A 15,088-nucleotide genomic window follows, 5' to 3' on the forward strand; every position below is an offset into this window, starting at 1 on the left:
ATTTTTGAAGAAATGTAGCCCGTTCCCATTAAAAAAAAAAAAAAAAAAAAAAAAGAATGTTTCTTCTTTTGTCTGCTCTTTCTTCATAATTAGATTCAGGTTATGCATCCCCAGATGGAGTACTCCATGAGTGGTGTGTTCTCAGATACGGAGACCCATGATGTTCATCTGCCCTTCACTAGTTATCTTAATTTTGATCTTCCCATCAAGTTGTTACCTCGTTTCTCCACTGCATGGTTACTATTCTTCCCCTTGTAACTAATAAGCAAAACTACAGGAAGACACATTAAGATACTGCAAATATATATTCTATTCCACATCAAAATTTCTCCCTAGATATAATATCTATTTATGATTTTTGCCTCAACTGTTCAATACTGTGATAGTGGCAACTACCTCCACATATACCACTCAGCCCTACTGTAAGCAAGAGCCTCCCTTCTCTGCTATTTACTGTCTATTTGTTATCATTATGGACTCACAAATTCTCATTCTCTTCAATGATTCATAATTTTTATTCTATCATTACTTATTTTGATGCTCAACCTGTCGTAGATTTGGGAGCCCCTTCAAGCTGGATCCTGTGACTTTCTGACATGCCTCCCCGTTTTAAAGTTCTTTCTTACGTTTGGGCATAAGGTGTTCCAGCCTTGCCTCTTTTTCATTACTGCTAATAAGAGCTTCATCGTTCCACACTTATTTTCCCTTTAGATCCATTCTAGAGTTATTTTCAACTCTTCTTCTTCCCATAGTTTTCCTGGTCCTCAAACCCAATTAATTAATAAGCCCACTATATTTTTTTGCTTAGTCTTTCAGACTTTATCATTTCTTAGACTCTAATTCACACACTTAGCACATCAGGGCTACACTAAAAAAGAAGTGCCTTTGTTAACGATAATAAAATAATAACTAAATTTATTAAGTATACATCATATGCCAATCAGTTTTCTAAGTACTTAATATGAATGATCTCATGTAATCCTCACAACAACTTCATGGAGTAGATACTATTATTTTCTGTATGTTAGAGGTGAGAAAATGATGCATCAAAGAGGTTAAACAATCAACTCAAGGTCACACAAGCTAATAAGAGGTGAATTGGGTTTTGAATCCTGGGAGTCTGACTCTAGAGCCAGTGCTACAAATCACCACCTATGCCCTCACTTACTTCCCTCCCCCCAACTTTTTTCTAAAATTAATGATTTTATTTACTCAGGGTAATCCTGGCCGGCCAGGTCTCAATGGAATGAAAGGAGATCCTGGTCTCCCTGGTGTTCCAGGATTTCCAGGTATTTGAAGGGGTGTTTGGAAGTTTCCCCCTTTACATTAAACTCCTTTGGGAGAAGACACCCATTTTCTGATTTGGCTGGGTAAAGGCTGTGGCCCTGTTGCTTTGCTGTGCAATTGTGTGTACCTTCTTTGCAGGCATGAAAGGACCCAGTGGAGAACCTGGTTCAACCGGCCCTGAGGGGGATCCAGGACTTATTGGCCCCCCAGGTAAGAGTTATTTCTGGAGCTAGTTATACCTGATACTTAAACTCATTGAAGAATTTGAAAGTTTGCATTCTGCCTTTCAACCAAAACTTTCAGAGTCTCAGTCCCCAACAACTGAGGGGAAATAGGCAGGACTCTCCCTCTATTAACTAATCTTCTCAAGCTCTCTATTTCAATAAAGTAATATCAGGAGCAGACCTTTTAAGTTTAAGGTAGATGCAGGACCAACAAGAATGCTTCAATGAGATTTTTATTGACCTTTATACTAACTTTCCCGTATTCACTTGAATAGATCACAAGAGCAAGTCACATAAGTATGTTTGTATATTTTTAATATGAAAAGAGTTCTTTTTGCTGAGAGACTTAAAGAGGTTTCCTGTAAACTGTGAAACAGAGCATCTACTAAATTCCTTTACTAGTTAGTTCAGTGGGTCCCTTGACAAGCACAACAACCAAGAACTGCAAATGATGTCACAATCAGAATGGACTCGACAGCAAGTAGAATTGTCTAACCTTGACACCAGTGTTCACAGATTTGCAGTGGATTAGACTTTCTTGTAACCGAGTCATGATTCAAGGCTTGAAAATTGAGACAATATGCCTAATTTGTCCATGGACCCTAAGAAAATTATTTATTTTTTCAGGCTTTTGGGTGAGATAATGATAATTTTCCCAAACAGATTTCTGTTGGACATAGCAAATTCCAATACATGTAACTTGTTTCTCTCAAACCAATTCTTATTCTGATCTGAGGTTACTTTGGCATCCATTCTTTCCGACCTTTCTCTTCCCTACCTTCAACTTTACGTGCTTTGCCTCTTAGGTCCCCCTGGATTACCTGGTCCTTCAGGACAAAGTATTGTAATCAAAGGAGATGCTGGTCCACCAGGGGATCCAGGCCAGCCTGGATTAAAAGGTCTACCAGGACTACCAGGACCTCAAGGTTTACCAGGTACCTTTGTAGATCATCTTTTTAAGCCTTATGTATTTGAAAACATTTCCCTCATTCTTCTTTCACTTGTTAGAGTTTGTCTCTGACAATAGGAGTCTCAGCAACTAGTAGAATACCAGACCACCAGGTTCCATTTCCTTTTTTTCTTGAAAATGTTCACTTCTCATGCCCTAATTTCTTTTAGGCCCAGTCCAATTTCTTTCAACTCCTCTGGCTATCCTAACTTGAATGATTAGGTTAATGTTGTTAAAATCTCTGTAATGAAATTCATATGCATTTAAGATATGGTGCTTTCTCTATCCCAACCACAAGAAGGATAGAAGGCTGATTTGGTGGGCTATCAGTTCCCCACTGTGAGGCCTCCTGATTTTTAAACTAAATCCTATCTAGTTGGCCACTTAACTCTATGCTTGCAGCCAACTTTGATTAAAAAGAAAGCTAGAAACTAACTTCAGTCTTTCTGTTTTATCAGGTGGCTTAATAGCAGTCTTTTCATAAATAAAGTGTACCAGGCAGTAACAGCCTTGCCTATGGTGAGATATATAATAAAAGTTGGCCTTGCACTCTATCTTGTTCTGAAGGCAAGGAGAACACAACTGCCGTATTATGGAAATCTCCACAGAGGCAAATGAATTGTTTAAAATTAAAGCTAAATCCTTGTCTGCTTCTTTTGTCCTGGGCTTGAGCTGTTCCTTCGTTTATCTGAATTAAAGACGAAACCAGATTATGAATTCAGTGACACTCGAGGACCTAAGTGTCCCAAATCTATCTGGATGTGGATTTATTCTACCCACATTTGAAAACCCTACTTCATTTTCCTGTAGGTCCAATTGGCCCTCCAGGAGATCCTGGACGCAATGGACTCCCTGGCTTTGATGGTGCAGGAGGGCACAAAGGAGACCCAGGTTTACCAGGCCAGCCAGGTGAGACGTGCTGCTGCTACTAGTTTTTAAGTCTGGGGGACCTCTGGACATACGGCCTCCGATTGAAGCTGTGAGAGCCTCCTCTTGAGAGAGCATAGCTAGGTGGGGAGTCTACTGCTTGGGAAAAATGGGATGACACAGATGTGCCAGTATAAGAGAAGCATAGAAAGGTGGTTTTTATTTATGTGTTTAGAGCACTGGAAAACCCAGCTTTTCCTCAAAATGAGGATTTTCCAGGTACTCACTGTACTTAACTGTTCTGATAATTTTCAATATTTTTTGAATAAATTTATTTATTTTTGGCTGCGTTGGGTCTTCGTTGCTACGCGTGGGCTTTCTCTAGTTGCGGCGAGCGGGGGCTACTCTTCGTTGTGGTGTGTGGTCTTCTCATTGCGGTGGCTTCTCTTGTTGCGGAGCCCGGGCTCTAGGCGCGTGGGCTTCAGGAGTTGTGGCACGTGGACTCAGTAGTTGTGGCACGCGGGCTCAGTCATTGTGGCTCGCGGGCTCTAGAGCACAGGCTCAGTAGTTGTGGTGCACGGGCTTAGTTGCTCCACGGCATGTGGGATCTTCCCGGACCAGGGCTCGAACCCGTGTCCCCTGCATTGGCAGGCGGATTCTTAACCACTGCGCCACCAGGGAAGTCCCTCAATATGTTTTAACAACTTTACGTAATATAAATATAACTCTAAATAATATAAACATAAAGGTTTGTATTGGTAAAAACTAGCAGCGGCAACAAGGCAGATTGGTGATAACTATGTTGCTCCTAGAACCAACACCCTCCTGTTTCATTAACTGTATTTCTAGGGAAGAAGCAAGTTAGTGCCATCTTCATCACATATATGGGCATTGCTGTGAAATTCCCCCAAATGAAAATCTATACACACGGTGGCCAAAGGCCTGTAAATAGAGAAATTTTTTAAATCAGCTCAAGTCGAGTGGCCAAATGGAGAATGGGAACCAGTGGTAGATTGAAATTAGACATCTTGAAAAGTTTCCTTAGAGCACCCTGCCTATTCTCTAAACAAAAAGGTATGCGTGAGAATAATTCCCCAGACAGATTCAAAGGAAAATGTTTATCAGCACTGAAGCTGGCAGGTTGATGGCAGCTACACCCTTCCTTTCTCGTTGATGAACAAAACAGCAGGCTGAAATTTCGTCATGGGGTTTGCACTCCTTTAGTACAGCAAGAGACTAGATAACACAAACCCCCCAAATAAGCATCACTTTTTCCCGTCTAATGTTCCATTCACTCAGTATTTATTTAGTGCCTAATGTCATCAGCCAATTTCAGAAGAAAAAGAATACATTTAAATCTCTTTGAGGGCAGAGACTGTATTTTATTTATCTCCAAATCCATGATGTCTGACAATGCCTTTGTAGACATTCTATAAATATTAACTAATCAAACAAGATCACAATGTTGTGTCGATAGCCATAACAGTGAATCAGAACTTACTTAATTTGTGTACTGATGATTCTTTGGAAATAGGTATCCGTGGTTTGGATGGTCCCCCCGGGCCAGATGGATTGCAAGGTCCCCCAGGTCCCCCTGGAACCTCCCCTGTTGCCCATGGATTTCTCATCACACGTCACAGCCAGACAACAGATGCACCACAATGCCCACAGGGAACTATCCAGGTTTATGAAGGCTTTTCTCTCCTGTATGTACAAGGAAATAAAAGAGCTCATGGTCAAGACTTGGGTGAGATAATCAGCATCTTATTTCTTACTATGCATTTTGTTTTTGTTTTGAAAATCTTATTGGGTTCTAGAGTAGCCTTGGCCAAAGTTTCTCTCTCTATTCTTTTGGGGCTTCCAAAGTGAAGATCATGTCAAGGGCAGCTGAATATATTCACTATAAGTTTTAAATAAATAATATTTAACTTTAAACTAAAAGCATTAATTAGCTAGTGTGAGGTACAATTCTTGGCCTAAAGCAAGGCATTTGGAAAGGGCCATATGTACTTTTGTTAGCTTAGTTATTGAGGAAACAGATTATCTGGGCTCTCTATAGTATAGCAGCTGCTTAAGTGGGCAGTTTTCATAACTCATGGGAGATAGTTTCCTCTTTTCTGACACTGGTCTTTATCAAGTTAAAGATAAGTGCTGAAGAGAATCTTGGTTTCTAGATCAAAGAAAGTAAGGTCATTGCTTAATTTTGCTAGTTCATGAATAAACGCCTTAGCTTTATAAAGTGTTATCAGAGTGGTTTAAAGCTATACAAAGCACCATATTTCCATATAGGATCCACTTCATTTAATGTGTTCTCATGCATCTTCTCTATGCTAGGGTGGGCAGTTTTGTTGATGGGATGAGGCTGGACTGAATGACTTTCAAGACCTCTTCCAAATCCCTAACATTTCTTTTTCTGGAATTCTGACTTTTCATTTTGAGGCCCCATTGTTTGACCTGGGGCTGCCTATTTTAGAAATCACTATCCCTTTTGCCTCCGTAAAGACATTTAAGAAGATAGTCTAGGTCTCCAGTTTCTGGGGTCTCCATAGTAAGAGGCCTTCTGAAGTCTCTTTACCTGGGCCATTCTGTGAAAACAGTTCTGCAGCAACAGAGATCTCCGGGGGTCTGCTGTGCTCACTCTGTTCCAGGGCACATGGCCACACCTGCCAGGAACATCTACCTACATGGAAGCCAGTAGTCACAGGTCATTTTAAAGAGCCTAATAAAGTAGGAGTTTGCCCAACAACTTTCTTCTTTCTCTTCTACTTCTCTTTTTCTCCTTTTCATCTTCCCTCTGCTACTTTTCCTTCTCTCTTTTGCTTTCTTTATGTAGCATCTTTTTCTAATTTTAGAATCGACAAATCTTCATTGTGAAAATACTCTTATCTTTTAGATAATTTTCTCTAGTTTTTCTCCCATAAACTTTTTCTCCTTTTAGTCCATTCTCTCTTTACTGTCAGAGTTTAGCTTATACCCGTAATCAAGCTTATAAACTTCAAATCCCTAACCTATCAAGTGAATAGAAAGCATTAGAAGTTTTTGAACATCATGAAATTCACAAATGTAATGCAAAGAAAAAATGGGATCTCTTACCCTGTATATCACTATAACTTTTCAAAATGTGTGTATTTGGTCAAACGAGACCCATCATGGTATGTATTCAGACATAGAGGCTATAAACTGGCCCTGACTCAGGTACAGCTTATGCCTCAGACATAGGAAGGCCATGATAGGGCCCAAGATCCCAAGTGTGATACTGGATTGCAGGGTCTATATGCTAGAGCTCACTCAGGGATCAACCTGGAGATATCTTGATGGCTAAGCAAAGAATAGTTATAGGTTTGATGTTAAGGAAACAATCACCTGATTAAGTAAATACATAGTCTCTGCTGGATTAGTGAAAGGATTATGGTGTATAAAAAAGAGAGTGGAGGAAACACACTGAATACTAAAACTGTTCTGTCTGGGAGAATAAAAGCATACTAGGAACCATTAGTCTATAGTTTTAATAGAGGCATGGAGAGTTCATGAGATCACAGTCTCTTTGCATGTTTAGAAACTGTAACTGGAATTCTGCATCATCATGGGTAGCCTACAGCATAAATACAACCAAACGCCCATGTTCTCATCATTATGGGCCTTCCTTTTATGCACATCTTCCTTTTCTTTCTGAGACCAGGGATATTTCCATCTCTGTCCCTGATTAGTAATGTTAGTTTTATTTTTAAATTACTTTATAATTAAAATGTACTTTCATATTCATTATCCAATTTGATTTTCGCAACTATGATCAAGAATGATATAGGACAAGTATTTTTCCACTATACACACCCATACACACACACACACAAACAAACTGGCTAAGCGGTTAAGTGACTTATTCAAAACCACACACTCAGAAAGTGATGGAGATAAGAATTGACTCCAACACCTACCAGTTCTTTTTTTTTTTATTGAAGTATAGTTGATTTACAATGTTGTGTTAATTTCTGCTGTACAGCAAAGTGATTCAGTTACACATATATATGCATTCTTTTTTATATTCTTTTCCATTATGGTTTATCTCAGGATACCGAATATAGTTCCCTGTGCTATATACAGTAGGACCTTGTTGCTTATCCATTCTATACGTAATAGTTTGCATCTACTAACTCCAGACTCCCAGTCCAACCCTCCCCAAACCCCCTACCCCTTGGCAACCACAAGTCTGTTCTCTATGTCTGTGAGTCTGTTTCTATTTTGAAGATAGTTTCATTTGTAACACCTACCAATTCTAAACCCATTCGTTTTTCAGTTATGTCAGTTTTGTTATTTGCTCTCACGTGACTTTGAACTCATTCACCTCTCTGAGCCATTTTTTTCTGAAAAAAGTATAAATTACAATAAATCAATGATTTTCAACCTGGGGAACTTTTGAAAAGATTCCTGGGCCCATCCCAAACCTATCATGTAAAAATTCCCAGTGATCCTGACAGTCTACCAGTTTTAAGAATTATTGGTCTTTTATCAGTCACCTTCAGCCTGAGATAAGCATACCCCTTTGGATACATGAGGAATTTCCAATGTATAATTTTAAAGGACTTAGTTTACAAATCCTTAATTTTCATATGTACTTTCTCCTAAAGTCGAACTGCCTGTGTATGTGCTTTGGATAATCTTGTTTCCCACATCCCCTTTCACTACCACCCACCTCCCACTTTATAAAAGACTCATACTATGGCATATTGCCTTGAAACATGAAAACCTCTAGGGGGCAAATTCAGAGAAACAATTCAAAGTAATGGCTTTGTTAAAGTCTCCATCAACTCAGGCTCTATAATTCACTTCTAATCCATCTCATTAGGAAATGCATTTCCAATAAAAGTTTTCTTTTAACGTTTAGTAATTATCAAAATTTATAATAAACTATCTTTTTGATCAATGTGAATTAGTAATTATTATGATGATGACCATTCAAAATAAAATATTTAACATGTAAAGCTTTAGGGTCACAGGAAGTTTTTAAAAGTTACTTTAAATTTTTGTTTCAGAAAACTATGATTGGATAATCAGTAAAAGACTTTCAAAAATAAAAAAAAATACATTAGGATAAAACTGTGTGAGAGAAGTGGAATGGAAATATAATTTCCAAATGCAAAAGGAGCACTGTATAATTTCCAGTTATTAAAGATGAGTTTATGCACTTTTCAAAAGGTTTATTGTTAGGTTTCAAATACTTACATTGGATACATTTAAAAGAGTGATGTCAAAGTTTGTTTTTAAATATAAGTATTCACAAAACACTACAGATGACAGCTGGCAATGTTGAAATGTGGTTTGCAAAATTCCAGGCTCCGGTATTACAAAGTATAGAAGGGTGGGTTTGAAGCCAAGAGACAGTAACCAATAACTTAATAGCTGGCACAGTATCAATTTAAAATTCTGATGAAAAATTTGAGATGTCAACTTAAAAATGTGTGAGTGGGGTACATCATTCTTCATCATTCTTTTGTGAGTAAATGAGAAAAGAATGGCCTAATCGCTGGTAGAGATAACCTCTATTGCCCCTACCAGCTCAGAAATTTAAAGACTCTAGTTCCTTTCCTTTTTTGTTTCCCTTACGTTCTTCCTTTCTCCCTTATTTACTTTTTTCCTTTGTATTATTTACCTGCAAACCTGTCCATGATTGCTGTGCATATTAGTCAACACTACAGTTTTCCCTAGGCTTAAAGAGATTGTGAACCCACATAAGACATATACTGGGGATGTCTTGGAAGAAGAGAGGACAGCCTGGAGAGGAAATACTGATATGATATTATAGGGAATCAGTGTGTTCCTTTCACTCGTCTACAATAAATTACCCAATATTCTCCGTAAGACACCATTGTTTATAAGATGCCTCACCAGTTTAAAAACAGTGTTGGGGAGTATATAATAAGCTACCACAATAAATGTCTACATAAGTTGTAAGATCTATCCTGATTTTAGAGATGTAAAAATATGAGTAAATGTGCATCTTATAACTGAAGAATTAAAGTGTATTTATCATCTAAGAGATGGGGGAAAGTTTCTCTTTGAAAGGTTGTTAGTATGTTAGAAGAAACTAATCATCATGACATTTTTTTCTTTTTCTCCCCATTTCTTCCCAGGAACGGCCGGCAGCTGCCTTCGTCGCTTCAGTACCATGCCTTTCATGTTCTGCAACATCAATAATGTTTGCAACTTTGCTTCAAGAAATGACTATTCTTACTGGCTCTCCACCCCAGAGCCCATGCCAATGAGCATGGAGCCCCTGAAGGGCCAGAGCATCCAGCCATTCATTAGTCGGTGAGACACTGGTATACCTTTGATTTTTATCAATCTCCAGTTAGTTTAGCTAGTTAGTTTAGCTAGTTAGAAATGAGTCCAAAGCTAATAATCTGATCATATTCATCTCAGGTTAGGTAGAATAGAGGTGCCTTTATAATACTCAGTGCAGTATGTAGTTTGATCCATATTTATCGGGAATGTACTTTTGACCAGGACCCATGATAGACTAGTGTTAAATACAAAAAAAAACTCACAGTCTAGTCACTAGGCAAATATATGTAAATTAACATATATCAGGCTTGGGCTAAGTGCTGCAATAGATCCAGTAAAGTGTTGTGAAAGCATTGGGAAAGGGATATTTAATTCCAGCTAGAGACATCTGAGATGACTATATGGAAGAAATATGTTTTGAACTGCTTAGCCCTTGAAGGATGCAGAGGACTTGAGACACAGGCGTTTATAAGGGAGAAAGGCATACTAGGTAGAGAACATTGGAATGGGTTGTAGATTGATATGTCTAGAATGTAGTTTCTAAAAGTTGCAGAGGGAGAAGAGATTGGAAAGTTAGCTTGGACCCGGACTGTAGAAGACTTTCAATGTTAGGTTTTAGTTTGGAATTTATTTGGTATGTAATGGGGACATCTGGAGTTTTTGAGCTACATTTCAGGGAGGATTACAGAAACATCAATGTATAACATGGATTTCAAAGGGGATAGTCCAGAGGTAGAGAGACCAGTTAGGTTGAGAATATCGCTGTAGTCCTGGTAAGAGTGGATTGGAACTCTCAGTAGGGTACATGTATCACATTAATAGAATAAATAAGATTTGGCATGATTAGCTATGGGAAGGAGAAAGTGGTAGCTGAGACTTGGCGCATGAGTAACTAAGAGGAGGGTGGTACCATTAATAGAGATTTCCTAGAGTGTTGCTACATTAGAACCCTAGTTTAACTCAACCTCCTAGGCATGTTAGATATTGCCATTTTCATTCTGATCATGACCCAATTGACCTAGGAGTCTAGTAACCATAAAGGATGAATCATTGGAAACTCTAGTTTCTTTGACATTGAATATAAAGGTTAAACCTCGTTCATCCTCTCTTAATAGCAAATTCATGGTGCCCTTTTCAATATATTTGCCCTAATCCTTTGAGAATTCATTTTTGTGTGTGTGATTTTTTTTGTCAGTCCCAACCCTTGGGAATAAAAGATCCCCTAAAGGCATTCCCTATTTTGTAGATAAACTTTACCAAATTGGTTTAGTCATATTTCAAAAGGTACCCTTATGCTCTTTACTAAAGATTTGGTAGACTCAGCTGTATTTTACTTGATTTTATAGATTTAAGCCACATCTCCAAGTGCCTGCGTACTTGCCCAGCATTCTGGATATGTTGTACTTCTACAGATATGGCCAAAGGGTTAATAAATATCCTTTGGGCCAAAAATAATGGGTGGGGATTAAGAAAGTGTCTGTTTCTTGTCTTTTTAAGTTTACTAGACATTGTTCTTACCACAGTTTTAGCATTACTAAATGTCTCCCCTCCAGTTGGGCACTTTGACAGCAAGTAGTATGTGCAGTACACTAAGCCAAACTCTTACAGTAATTATGACATTGATTATAGCAAGTATGGGTACAAATTTAGGGCAGAATAGAAAATGAAAATGCTATAGCAGTGGTTCTGTAGTTTCTTTTTTAAAAAGCTTACACTTTTCATTTATAACTTTATTATGTATATTGGGAGACTGGGCTTATGCAAAAGCAATTCTCAAAGTGCATTTTTCTCCTCTTTTTCTGAGCACTGAAGACACCTTAATGGGCTTTTATACCAGGAAGCCTTCCAAAGAAGAGGGACTGCTATTTCCCATATGCTTACTCTGTAGATTGTGTTCCTTCTGCCTTTCCCTTACCAGATGTGCAGTATGTGAAGCTCCGGCCGTGGTGATTGCAGTTCACAGTCAGACCATCCAGATTCCCCGCTGTCCTCAGGGATGGGATTCTCTCTGGATTGGTTATTCCTTCATGATGGTATGAAACACTCTTCCTTGTCTTTGTCATCAAAGCTGACTGTCCATCATATCTACATTTCTTTCTAATATGAGGAATCCCTATCATTTATGTAGTAAGAAGCTTGAACCTCATATAGCTTCTATCCAAGCACTGTGTTCCCTCTCATACATTTGCTGGAACATATTTTCATAATCTGCCTGGTTCTTTTGTTGGATACCTTTGGTGTGGATACTGTTCTGTTACCTCTGGCTCTAGTTCCTTCACTGGCTTTGAATTTTTGGCCCAGCTCAGCATATATCTTTGGATATTCACTAGGGTATCATGGCACATGGGTATCGTGGCACATTTTCCCTTGTCTTTTCTAGCACACAAGTGCAGGGGCAGAGGGCTCAGGTCAAGCCCTGGCCTCCCCTGGTTCCTGCTTGGAAGAGTTTCGTTCAGCTCCCTTCATTGAGTGTCATGGGCGGGGGACCTGCAACTATTATGCCAACTCCTACAGCTTTTGGCTGGCAACTGTAGATGTGCCAGACATGTTCAGGTAAGGTGCTTATGGCTTTAGTTTAGGTCCTAAGCTTCCTTCAGAGGTGCTAGCGAACAGAGAGGCAGTTCATGGATGGTTTATACCCAACAAATGTTAGGAATTTAAAGGACCATGTCGTTTATTCTTGCTTGTTCTCCTCATATACCAGACTCAGGTCAGAAAAGCAGACTTGGCTAATAATAGGTATACGTAGTTTGAGATGGCTTGGTAATAATTCTTCAGAAGCAAAACAGAGCAAGGAAAGGTTATGTGACCTGCTCAATAACAAGTGAGCAACTGAAGCCACCCCAGAAATTGAAGCAATAATCTGTGTTGCCTTCCCCAGTCCAGTAGTCTCCTTTCCCAGGATGTTTTCAAGGCTCTCATCCAAGTGTTTGAATGAGTAAGACCACATATGATACATGTACCTCAGGATACTTTATCCTATTGGATTTTTTTTTCAATTTCAATTTATTTTTATATGTTGCTTCTTTTGTTATCATTAATATTTTTCTTATGTATTATCTTTATGTAATTGTTATGTGTTATGTATTATCATTTATTCATCCTCAATTGCCCAGATCCCTCTCGTTCTAGGACTATTAAAAAAATGTATAAGAGAAAGAGAGGGAGAGACAAATAGACAAGGGTAATGGCGGCAGGGAGGAGAGTCACAAAAATACCTATGACCACTAATGACTCTTAGGCTATAGCAGTCATTGCGTTAGATTGCATTGCTCAAAAGTTAACCAGTAAGTCACCAGAAGAGCTACTGAAACACAACGAGAATGTTTACATATGAATTTGAACCAAATACCAGAAAAGGCTAATCTGATAATCTTGTTTCTTATTTCCCAGCAAACCTCAGTCAGAAACGCTGAAAGCAGGGGACTTGAGGACACGTATTAGTCGATGTCAAGTGTGCATGAAGAGGACATAACATTTTGAAGAATTCCTTGTGTGTTTTTAAATGTGATATACATATATATATATCTATATATCTATATATAGATATAGATATATAGATATATATATATAAATTTCCCAGGATGCAATGTCTCACTCTTCCCAACTTTACCACTGCTGCCACCAATGGTGCTAGTATATATGACCAGGAGAACATGCTGACTAGTAATCATGAAGATGCAAATGTACCTCAGCGATGTGCCAGAGCAAGGTCTCTATTATTTTTCTACGAACAAAATAAGGAAATGAATTTACTTTTTGGGTCCAGAATGACTTTCTCCAAGGATTATAAGATGAAGATTATATATTTTGCCCAGTAACTAAAATGGCACGTTAAAAATTCAATTAAGAGAAGAATCACACTGAGTAAAATAAAAGACTGCAGTTTGGGGGAAGAATTATTTTTCATGGTGCTACTAATCCTACTGTATCCCAGTTTTTTAATATAAAAGTGTTAAGCTTATTTTGCTCTGTAAGTAAAGAATGTGTATATTGTGTAAACAGCCTTTTAGCTCAAAATGTTGAGTCATTTAGATGTGACCTGACATGAATCACTCTTTACAGAAAACTTAGGAAAACCTAGAATACAAACAGCAAGATTTTATATCCATGTTTATCAAAGTGAGAGAATTTATATTCTCGCATCAAGTTATTACTGAGAGTGAATATAACTTGAATTTTATCCCCTAAGTTCTTATTTGACTTTTTTTTAAAAAATAGGTCATTTTTAGTCACTTTAATCAGAATTTTAAATGTACATGTTACATACCAAATTATAATATTTAATGAAGTAATTTCTCTTTTGCTATATTCTCCAAGACACTCTTAACACTAGATGCCCCCAGCTTTGATGTTTCTTACATCTTGTTTTTGCTCATCCCTGACTGGGCAAAGTTCTCCCAAATAATTTTGAGAAACAAAAATATATTTAAAAAATTGACAATTCTTTTCCCTGTGCTTTTTATGTAAGAATTATTCTCCTGTGGGCTGTGCTTGTGCAAGAACTGGGAAGACAATACTTAGTCTTCTCTCTTCAATTACAAGGCCAATTGATGTTTCTTACATTTTTTATTTTAAACATTTTATTATAAATAGTCATAAGAATACCTTATTTCCCTAGCTGTCATCTTCTCACTTAATGTTTTTTAACTCACCAATATCAATTTAATTAAAGATATCATATGTTGTAAGGATGGTTTGTTGTGTATCTCTTCAGCCTATGTGTAAAAATCTGCTCATTTACAGATAGACTACACATCTGCACATCAACAGGTAGTCTGCCTTCTCAGAGAATCATTTAGAGCAGTTCTAAAGCAAAAGGAGTTTCTGCAGACTTTGATCACTCTGATACCTGATAGGAGACATAGTAATGTACTTTTTCCAATGAAGAAAACAACTCCTTGGAAAGTATTTTTGAGGTAATAAATTTATTAACAACATTGTGTTGATGGCTGAGAAAGGAAGCAGAACTACTTTCTATTTTGGGAAGAATTCATTAATAATGTTTAAAGCAGATTAGTGCGTTAATATTCCTAATGATTAAGAATGAACACATGTAGCTCTCTAAAATCGTTGAGGACTTGCCTCTATAATAAAATGTGTATTATAGCTAAGATATGAAACAACCAAATGATTTTGAGAATTTTAGACCCTAATATGAACCCACGTAAAAACTAAAGCTTAGAGTCTATAGTGGTAAAATTTAGGTTCTAAATAATGGTAGATCATAGTGCTGATTGCTCATAATACTGTTGATTTCAAAGCTAGCCAAATGCAAATTCTAGCTTTATTTTTCCATGAGCTACGCGCATGAAAACACTAATGGGTAATTGTAAGTGAAAATGCCATATTACATCCCATACATTTTTCTATATGCTGTACACCTGAAGGTTGCTCCTTGAGTTACAGCTGCAAACACTGATTCCAGAGGTTTTGCTGTTTGTAGCTTTCCCTCTCATGTTTAGCTGGTTGAAAACCTTGG

At 37.8% G+C, this 15,088-nt stretch overlaps 1 protein-coding gene across 3 annotated transcripts in view; it reads left to right on the forward strand.

Annotated features, from left to right (window-relative positions):
* COL4A5 (collagen type IV alpha 5 chain) overlaps nucleotides 1-13,815 on the forward strand; it is a 236,266-nt gene extending 222,451 nt beyond the window's left edge. For 2 of the 3 annotated variants that reach the window (XM_082376980.1, XM_082376978.1), the window contains 9 exons: nucleotides 1,217-1,289; nucleotides 1,426-1,497; nucleotides 2,318-2,446; nucleotides 3,271-3,369; nucleotides 4,862-5,074; nucleotides 9,456-9,633; nucleotides 11,495-11,639; nucleotides 11,987-12,159; nucleotides 13,000-13,815. In XM_082376980.1, coding sequence (XP_082233106.1) covers nucleotides 1,217-1,289; nucleotides 1,426-1,497; nucleotides 2,318-2,446; nucleotides 3,271-3,369; nucleotides 4,862-5,074; nucleotides 9,456-9,633; nucleotides 11,495-11,639; nucleotides 11,987-12,159; nucleotides 13,000-13,081 — 1,164 coding nt within the window. In that variant the 3' untranslated portion in view covers nucleotides 13,082-13,815. The remainder of the gene's footprint in view (nucleotides 1-1,216; nucleotides 1,290-1,425; nucleotides 1,498-2,317; nucleotides 2,447-3,270; nucleotides 3,370-4,861; nucleotides 5,075-9,455; nucleotides 9,634-11,494; nucleotides 11,640-11,986; nucleotides 12,160-12,999) is intronic. The other variant, XM_082376979.1, reaches the window with a different exon arrangement.
* Nucleotides 13,816-15,088: the final 1,273 nt, after the last annotated feature.

This window comes from Balaenoptera borealis (assembly GCF_965194805.1).
Source record: "Balaenoptera borealis genome assembly, chromosome: X".
NCBI classification, from domain to species: Eukaryota; Metazoa; Chordata; class Mammalia; order Artiodactyla; family Balaenopteridae; genus Balaenoptera; species Balaenoptera borealis.